At 37.4% G+C, this 10,562-nt stretch overlaps 1 protein-coding gene across 1 annotated transcript; it reads left to right on the plus strand.

Moving 5' to 3' along the window:
• Window positions 1-7,879: 7,879 nt before the first annotated feature.
• rpl37 (ribosomal protein L37) lies at window positions 7,880-10,562 on the plus strand. The gene is made up of 4 exons (XM_046867069.1): window positions 7,880-7,979; window positions 8,531-8,666; window positions 10,049-10,133; window positions 10,463-10,562. Exons 1-4 carry the CDS (start codon window positions 7,977-7,979, stop codon window positions 10,530-10,532), a joined length of 294 nt encoding a protein of 97 aa, XP_046723025.1. The 5' UTR covers window positions 7,880-7,976; the 3' UTR covers window positions 10,533-10,562.

Consider the following 10,562-nt stretch of genomic DNA (forward strand, 5'->3'; position numbering starts at 1 on the left):
ATTACAATTGCACTTCATCAGCTGAAAAAAGCAGCAAAATAGACTTTATGTTATAAGTACAGTGAATTTCCATTTTACAAACTTCCACTGTTTGACCATATAGTACACAGTCATAGACAAGATTTATGCATAATTGCATCTGATGTTAAACAGAATGGGTTTTATTTCAAGAGTGCTCACACACTAGGAATTTGTCTGCTGACAGAAGCTTTTAGGTACAGCATATAAATTAAAGATGAAAAAATATATAGATTTCATATAAAGAAGTGGAAGGTAATGAAATGTAATTTTCTGAGAATGTGGACATTATGATTCTCCATTAAACCTCTGCTCAGCATATAACCCTGTATTCCACTGATGACACAAATGGCTGCTTATTTCTGTGTTATAGCAACATTTGAGAATTGCCTGGGGTTTTGTATAAAGATTGTGATAGCATGCAGTAAATGGCAAATTACAAATTACATGTCATTTAAAGGCTTGCGTCCTATACAGTCTGGGCCCATCCTATAAACTTGGGCATTGCAAGATTTGTTGCCTTTTTTGGTACTAGGTTTAAGCAAAGACAAGCTAGGTTATTTGGTTCAGCTTTTATCTTGTGTTCTGCATGTCTTGTGTCTGAGAGTAGCCTGTATTCAATAAACCGCATGTGTGAGGTGCCAGACTGACGTCTAATGCCAGACTAACATTTAATGCATTCTTACAAAAAAGGATTTCTGAAGGTTTCTTTGGGTGGTTAATGGTACCTTTCCAAAGGGGGTCTACTTGTAGCTTTTTACAAAGTGGAAACTGTTAAAGGGTTCAACATAAAACTTTTAAGAGTTCGGCAGGAGGCAGAGAAGAACAGAATGAAGAGCTGTTGTGGTGGATGAAATTTATTTTGGGTACTGTGATATGTATGTGCTTTTTGTGAGATTATACATGGCAAAATGTCTGTATACATTAACTATGAGGCATGGGAATATGTGGATTAATGGTGTGGAGTTTAAAAGTTTGCATGGGTGAGTGTGCATTTTTCTGTGTTAATGTCTTTCACAGAGCCCAAGGTAAAAACCTAAAAACTGCACAGAATCTCAAACTGCATGGAATCGTCAGGCATTTTTCCCCCTGTTCAGACATCAGTACATTGTGAAAACATTTTCACAAATGTGACGTATCAGATGCTCAGAAAGATTAATCATTTTTATCATTGTTTTTTCTCTCTGTGACATCTGGAAAAGTAGAAATTGGATTAAAAACAGCATAAAAGCAGACTGCATAGATAGGTTCAAGTTGTGAGGCTACTCAAAATAAAGTCTTGTGCCATACAGAATGTATGAATGTATGTAAATACCTGTGTATAGCTTTATATGTATTGCATGTCTATCTTCAGGTTCTATATAATACAGGCACAATTCAAGCAATTTTAGAAAAAAATAATATAGACTGTCACCAGTTTAAGTTTCTGACAACTGAAAAAATAAAATGGGTCATGTGGAAATGACAAATGCCACAAAAATGTACATACAGTTACTAAACTTAAAACAGTAGACTGGACTTAATACAGTATATCATAAGTCTGAAAATGAAAGATGAAAATATGTGTGAAATGTTTTATTATACATAATTACTAAGAATAAGTGCTGTTAAGGGTTTATCCCAACTCCATTGAGAGCAGTAAAAGTGCCAATTCATACACAAACCATAAAAAACCCACAAACACACACACCACAAGGTACAGTATTTCAATATCTCAGATACATACATTCTAATATGGTGAGGCTACTGTGTGTGCATGTGTGTGTATCGAATCTTATACTTCCCTTGAGGCTTAATAAAAAAATTATACTCACCATGTGTTTATGCAATGGCTCATGAATATGCAACTGGCTGGTTTATTTGATTGATTTTTTATTTTTATTTTTTTACAAAACAAGTTTTCAAATGTTCAGGAAACTACTTCCAAATACTCTGCACACAAAAATTACATGGATGCCAATATATGTTTCACTTATTCAAGGACTCTACTTAATGAGACATTGGCAGTAATCCTTTTTCCAAGGATCCAGCAATATGCCATGTGTCTCATTTGCAGCTCACAATATGACCAAAAGTTTGTAAACACCTGACCATATTAGTTACTCTTAGTTCCTGTGAAGGGAAATTGTAATGTTACAGCATACAGAGACATTCTGTACAATTGAGTGCTTCCATCTTTGTTGTAATAAAGTGAAACCACATATGGTTGTGATGATCAGGTGATCAAAGCTTTTGACTGAGTACAAAGTGCAGCTGTAACCTAATGTACAGAGTATGAGAAACAGGCAACATGTACATTTGTGTTTACTCAGCCTTTTCAATTATTTTTTTATACAAGGTTAACATGTGTGTTCTTTGCTAGTTGGCTGCCAATCGAAACCATGTGTCATGACAAAGCAAGTTTACTTTGATTATGCTTAACAAACACACACACACACACACACACACACACACACACACACACACACACACACACACACACACACACACACACATTCTCTCTCTCTCTCTCTCTCTCTCTCTCTCTCTCTCTCTCTCTCTCTCTCTCAGAGAACATTCAGTACTCAAGACCTTAATTTCATCTATCTATGGACCAAGCCAATACAAGATAGACACAGAGTGATATGCAATTCTTTGCGCAATTCTGTCAACATAAAACATTAATAACATTAGTCTTTTTGAACCTAGCTGTCACTGTGTTTATTGGGAAATGGATTGAGACTGTAGCTATTCCTGAAATTACACCCTACCCTTATAAACTACACATTTTAGTGTTGTTTATGCCGTAATTTATCTACCATATGAGAACTAGGAGGTTATTTGACATTTAAATGAAGCAGACACCTGGACACTGAAGCAGTAACATAATATTTGAAGGCTACATTCCACATATGATATTTGAGGTAATCAAATAACAAGACAGAGCTGTCAAAATGGATTAAAAAAAGTCATACCACAGTCAAAAAGTCATTACAAGCTTTACTCCAAAATACGTTAAATACCAGAATTTAGGTTTGTAATATGCAATGGGCCATGCATTTAATAACTCGGCCTTCAGTGGTGTCCTACCTGAATCAAACCACGTTTGAACACCACCATGCCACGACTACAGAAGCCATCACTATCGGTGATATAGAATATAGAAATACAATATAACAAAACCCTGCATCACAGACAGGTATCTCATACAGTAAAAATAAATGCCTTTCTAATGCAAGAAACCCAATTACACAATTCAACAAGTCTCTTTTCAATGCAGCCACAGCTTCCCCGCATACATCATCTCTAGCATAAGCATCAGTAATAACCTCATAAAAGCAATTTATGTGTTTTTAGTGCAAATTGAAAATGCTAAATTATAATTATAATTGTTATAATTTTTGGACAACCATTAGTCACAATGTCCAGCTTTTCTTGAAAATATAGATATCTGTGACCAAACTCACTGAGGATTAGAGAATTGGAATTGTTGTTCTCCACAATGATGGCCTAGGCTCTAAGAAGGTCTATAACACCCTGAAACTGAGTTACAGTACAGTGGCCAGGGTCATACAGATGTTTTCCAAGACAGGTTCCACTCGGAACATGCTTCACAATGGTTGATCAAAGAAAGAGTCCTCGTGCTGCCAGCATTGCCAAGATCCGCTTGTCAGTGCTCAGACCATACAACGAACACTGCAACAAGTCAGTTTTCATGAACGTCATCCCAGACGTTAGCCTCTTCTTAAGCTGGCTCACAAGGAAGTCTGCAAATAGTTTGCTAAAGACAACCTGTCCAAAAGCATAAGTTACTGGAGCCATGTGCCATGGTCTGAAGAGACTAAGATAAACTTGTTTGGCTCAGATTTTGTCCAGCATGTGTGATGATGCCCTGGTGAGAAGTACCAAGAAAATTGCATCTTGTCTCAGTCAATCATGGTGGTGGCATCATGGTCTGGGGCTGCATGAGTGCTGCTGGTATTGGAGAAATGCGGTGTTTTGAGGGAAACATGGAATTCAACATGTACTGTGACATTCTGAAGCAGAACATGATGCCCCTCCCTTCAGAAACTGGGTCAAACAGCAGTTTTCCAACATAATAATGACCACAAACACACCGCCAAGATAACTGCCTTGCTGAGGAAGCTGAAGGTGAAGGTGATAGAGTGGCCAAGTATGTCTCCAGATGTGAACCCTATTGAGCACCTGTGGGGCATCCTCAAGTGGAAGGTGGAGTATCGCCAGGTGTCTAACAATGTCATTATGGAGAAGTGGAAGAGGATTCAAGCAACAACCTGTGCAGCTCTGGTGAATTCCATGCCCAGGAGGATTAAGGCAGTGCTACATAACAATGGAGCTCACACAAAATATTGACACTTTGAACACAGTTTTGACTTGTTCACTTACTTACTGTATTACGTTTTATAATTAATAATTATATTTTTATTAATAAATTCCATTATTTCAACATAAAACTTTTTTTGGTCTATAGTGCTATACGTGAAAAACCGAGAATTATGTAAATGCAATTCTGCGATAAACCGGATGCATGAGATTCGAACTGCGGTAAAGAGGGGGATTACTGTGTATATATATATATATATATATATATATATATATATATATATATATATATATATATATATATAGAGTCCCTGGTGGTCTAGTGGTTAGGATGCGGCGCTCTCACCGCTGCAGCCCGGATTCGATCCCCAGGCAGGGAACCAAGCCCAGTGCTGGTCCCAAGCCCGGATAAATGGGGAGGGTTGTGTTAGGAAGGGCATCCAGCGTAAAAACATGTGCTAAATCAAACATGTCGATGATCCGCTGTGGAGACCCCTAATGGGAGAAGACGAAAGAAAGAAAAGGATATATATATATGTATAGATTGAGAGAGAGAGAAAAAGCTTAGTAATCAAGTATTCTACCGATTAGTCCATTGATTAATCAAGTAATCAATTAAAAAGTATTTTTTCTTCATTAGAGAGCAATTGTTTAGTTTGAAATTATCCAAAACTTTGGAAACTTTCTGTGGTTTTCTTTGGCCTGAATCTTCTTTTTGGCCCTCGCTGTTTTCTCTCTGTTCCTCCATTTTTGACGGGAGAAAATGCACACCTGTAAATAAACTCTGAGCCCTGTGTACGCACAACGTGGAAACACAGAAAGTAAAAAGGGAAATTGGCAATACAGGCAGTGTGCAAACTTTCGTGTGGAAAGTGGCGTACACGCATTTCAATTCTAAAGCCTCAGCGCAGTTTCCTTTACGCTGGCAACAGATGATGGCTGAAATATGATTGAATAGGAATTTCAACATACACACACCTGAGAGAAAAGCTTTATAATGAACAAAATAGAATATTTAAAATAATTTATTACATATTCATGGACAAAAATATATTCAAACATTTTTAGTTTTGGTTTTGGTTTAGGACAGCAGAGAATGGCTAATGGTAATATGAATACAGGTCAAACCTCTCTGTGTCAGTGTTTCAAATTCCTTAGCAGTCTGAGAAAAGCCCATCTTCCTCTCCAAATCCTGACCATGTTCTACAGAGGGACCATTTAGAGAATCCTGAGCAACTGCATCACTGCCTGGTTTGGGAACTGCACTGTCTCAGATCGCAAGGCCCTACAGAGGATAGTAAGGACAGCTGAGAAGATAATTGGAATCTCTCTCCCCTTTATCATGGACATTTACACCACACGCTGCATCTGCAAAGCTAATTGAATTGTGGATGACCCACACACACTCTTCACTCTCCTACCTCAGGAAAAAGGTTCCGAAGCATTCAAGCTTCACATCCAGATGTATGTCAAGCCATCAGGCTCCTTAACACACAGAACTGAACTAAAACTGAAACTCTCACACACATACACACACACACACACACACACACACACACACACACACACACACACACACACACACACACACACACACATCTTTGTTACTGAAATGCTACAAATCTGAACTCAAACACTAGATACTCACACACATTCATATCTTCAGCACCACCTATTTTATATTATTATTGTATTATAACGATTCACATGCTGTTTTGCACATCTACTTGGTTGCTGTTGTTGCATTTTGGGTTTATATTTACAAGTACACTCTTGTTTACTGTTTTCTTTTTTAACACATTGTACTGTATAACACATTATACAGTAGGTGTATAGGCTGCGGTATTTTGTGCTTTATGACACTGTCTTGTGTTGTGTGTTGCACTTTTGTGTTGTCTTTTGTCTGCACTAGGTTGCACACAATGCACTTTATGTGGCTAAAGCAACTTGCTTTAGGCCTTAGTTCTGTGTTCTGTATGTAGCTCTATGTTGTTTATGTAGCACCAGTGTTCTGGAGAAACGTTGAAATTCATTTCACTGTGTATTGCATCAGCTATATATATATATATATATGGTTAAAATGACAATAATGACAATAAAAGCTTCTGCTTAACTTGACTAAAGAAGTATTTCATTTGCTCACTAGGCTCTGTTTACACACACACACACACACACACACACACACACACACACATATATATATATATATATATATATATATATATATATATATATATATATATATATATATATATATATATATATATAGCTAATAGAATTACAGTGCTAACACTGGAGACTCCTTCCATACACATAAAACGTACAGAAAGTCTTAATATATCAAATTTAGGGTTGTAACATATTTATTATTTCGCTTAGACCACCCTTTCCCCAAACCTAGTTCTGGAGTGTACCCTGTTTTAAACGTTCTACTATTTACACTGCATTAACATACCAACAGCCCCTCAAGAAAGGCTTGTAATAAGCTGATTAGTTGAGTCAGATGCATTTGAAGCAGGAAAAAAAACTAAAATATGCAGTACATGGGGTTCTCCAGGACCTGGGTTAGGTAACTGTGGTTTGGATTATGTGGAGAATCTGCCATAAAAAACTTAATTGTCCAAGTTAAACAAGAGAATTTGTAGAAATCTGCTCTGAATTGCTGAATGCATTACGGTCAGAGAATGGCACAGTTCCAACACAAGTTCCCAGAATATGTTCCAGGTCCATCAGTTACTGCAAATGAATGAAGGAGTTACAGAAAACTAAGATTGCAGTGGCTCGACTGGAACCACCTCTACAGGCTTAAAGCCCTTCATTAGCAGTGTATTAAGCCTGTAGAGGTGGTTCTAGTGGAGCTACTGCAATCTTTCTAATGTCAGGAAGCACCGAAATAGTACAACTGCAACTTGGCAGCAAATTGGAACAAAAAAGTTCATATAACATATATATATATATATATATATATATATATATATATATATATATACAATCTCGGGAATGAGCACGTTTATGAATGACTGTCGTTGAACATGTGACTTTTTTCCATGCTGAAGTTCCCACAACTTAGCAAACCGCATGATTCGTTTCCGGAAGCCGATTCGAACATTGTGTCTTTTTTCCCCCTCTTATGATGTCTTAGCTGCTATCGCCGCCTGGTGGTCACTATTTACACGACACCATATCAGCGTTAATATGTTCTCTCTTGCTTTTCCTCACATTTAGTGCTTTTAGGCTTTAAGAATTACTTAAAAAAATAAGTATTGTTAAAAAAAACCTAAAGCTTAAAATTGTATCTGAAGAGGGTCTGCTTATTTTGAAATTAGACATAGCCGAACTAAAATTAATAATGTGAACTTACTATTTACTTTCAGTACTTCTTTCTAACTTAAAATCTAAAAAATAAAAGCCGTTAATAAAGTATAAATACTTGAATTTGATATGTATTTATATTATGTGTGTGTGTGTGTGTGTGTGTGTGTGTGTGTGTGTATATGTATGTATAAAATGAAAAAAACTATTTGATGAAATGATTCAGGACTCATTTCGGTGTTGCACCGTGAGCAAACCCGGATGACTTTTAGCGCTGCACCAATTCCTGTTCCGCCCTCTTTCTACTCTCATCTGGGGAAAAGATGGTGAGTTTTCGGTGGCCTCAACTTCTAAAATCTTCTAACATCTCCTCTTGTTCATTTTAATATAAGCGTTTTAGTGTGGCTTGTATATACGAATGACCCTTAGAGCCAATTGGACTCGATATTAAGGAGGATTGTGTGTAAATACACAAATTAGATGATATTTAATGTACAGTAGTGGTTCGCTAGCTTTTTTTGCTAGCTAGCGTTCATGCTAGCGACATGGTCATTCGGTATCGGTTTGCTGTTTAACATGTTAGGGGAATTATTGTAACGTTATAAAAGCCGCTTTGTGTTTAGTTGTGCGTGTGTGTAAATCTATTAAAACGTCTGGCTGTTTTTAGGGGCCCCCAAACTTAAAGTTAGCAAAAACCTGTGTGTCCTCAGCCTAGGACATGGATTATGGGTATAGCGGGGAAAAGACACGACATTAATTAGAAATTAGTTTTGAGAGATTTGAAGCACTTTGTTAATTCGGCTCTGTGTGATGGAACTGCCGGTTGTATTCCAGTCCAATGCTCGCCTGAGCTGTTCATTCTTATTTCTCTCTTCAGACGAAGGGTACGTCGTCTTTTGGAAAGCGTCGCAATAAGACGCACACTCTGTGCCGTCGCTGCGGATCCAAAGCCTATCACCTGCAGAAGTCTACATGCGGCAAGTGCGGTTATCCTGCTAAGCGCAAGAGAAAGTGTGAGTATTCTTTACACCCTACCGTACACATCAGTCCATCATGAGTGTAAAATGGTGAGACGTCAAACAAGCTTGCTGATTTGATCAATGTAGTGTATACATTAGTGTGCACTGCTTGGTTTATGGCTGTAACTTTTTAAAAAGAAAAACATTGGTGGCATTTGGGAGACTTAGTCTCCATCCAGATTTATCTAGAATTAGTGCTTTCATTTATACAGCTGATCAGTTAAGGGTTAGAGCTTAGGGTCTCCAACAGTGGCAGCTTGGTGGTTCTGGGATCTGAACTCATGAACTTCTAATCCATAGTATTTTATTAATTAACTGTTAACCATTGGACAACCTCAATCATTGGTTTTGTCTATAGCTGTAGATCGGAGAGGAAAACTGCATTTAATAACGAGATTATTGAATAATCTCTATTTATTTGTAAGTATTTTGAAAATGAGTATTTATGGCAACTTTTTTTCCCCCTAAAATTTTTGCTGTAAATCTCTCTTTGGTCCACTGCCTTTAATCAAGTTTAATTTTATTGGTCTTTTATAGTAAATTTGGGCTCTTCTGCCCTAGATTATAAATCGGGATGTGTTTTAACTCGAAGCTGAGAATAAAGATGTACTTCCTTGTTCAGTCATCTGGAAATGTTACTGTTGATGGTCATGTAGGCTGTTGGATAAGAAGAGCAGGTAAATGGGTAAAAACCCGATCTGGTACAACAGTTGACATTGTTCGTGTTAAACAAAACTGAAGTTGCTGAATTTAGCTGGCATCCATTGATGGATAATGCTACAGTGTTTTCAGAGCTCAGTTCAATCTGCTGAAATGCTTCTCCACATGCACCGTGTTAGCCTTATTTAAATTTTAGAACAGGAGTTACACATTTTCTTATCACTTGTTTCAGCATGTGTGTTGGAAGTTAATCAACAGATAATGCTGCATAGCTTTTTTTTTCTTTCAGATCAGTTGTCCAGATTTTTAGGAAACCAGGCCTTAATCTTTGGTGCAGGTGTCTGCCTGCGGAGTTTGTTTTGTAGTGACCAGAGAGGCTTTATGGCTTTTTTGTTGGTGTTTTTGAGTCTATTTAAGTGATGACTCTGTTTCAGCTCTGTTACGCCCTGAAATTTAGATAAACAGAAATGTAAAACTAAATGTGCTGTTGCATGGTAGTCTATGGTGTATGCATTCTTGATGCAAGCGATTGATTATTGTAGATTTGTGGTCAGTCATCCCCCTGATTCTCTGTGCTGGGGACTACATTTACTCTTTGGTTTGTTTTAAACTTTTTACCTCGTGCAGTGTTTAACATTAGGCCTGTTGAGAGTGCAGATTCTGATAACTAGGGGACACTGAATTGTATATTAAAATGCATTTCTTTTGGTGTCTAGATAACTGGAGTGCCAAGGCCAAGAGGCGCAGCACCACTGGAACCGGACGTATGAGACACATGAAGGTCGTGTTCCGTAGATTCAGGTGAGTCACGTGCAACCAGAGCAAAGAAATGTTTTTTAGGATTACCTGTGATTAAAAGTGATGGCTGTAGAAAGCTGAAAGTGTTTAGAACAGGGGCGCATCAAAACCTTTCTAAACCATGTTTGTTTGGGTTTAAAAATGTTCATGGATAGAAAATAAGAGCAAAAATGCCAATTAAAGAATTAGTGTTTTTGTGTAGTTCTTGTGAAATTGTTTATTTTTTCTTGTTTAAAGCGTACACGGTCAAATAAATGTAATGTACTTGTGTGCTACTGTTTTGATTAAATATTTTGTAATTAACATTTAAAAATATTTTCCCCTCTTCCTAGGAATGGATTCCGTGAAGGAACTGTTCCTAAACCCAGACGGGCAGCAGTGGCTGCATCCAGCTCCTCATAAAGCAGGCTCCCAATAAACATGTCAACAACA

This window comes from Silurus meridionalis, chromosome 15 (genome assembly GCF_014805685.1).
Source record: "Silurus meridionalis isolate SWU-2019-XX chromosome 15, ASM1480568v1, whole genome shotgun sequence".
Classification (NCBI taxonomy): domain Eukaryota; kingdom Metazoa; phylum Chordata; class Actinopteri; order Siluriformes; family Siluridae; genus Silurus; species Silurus meridionalis.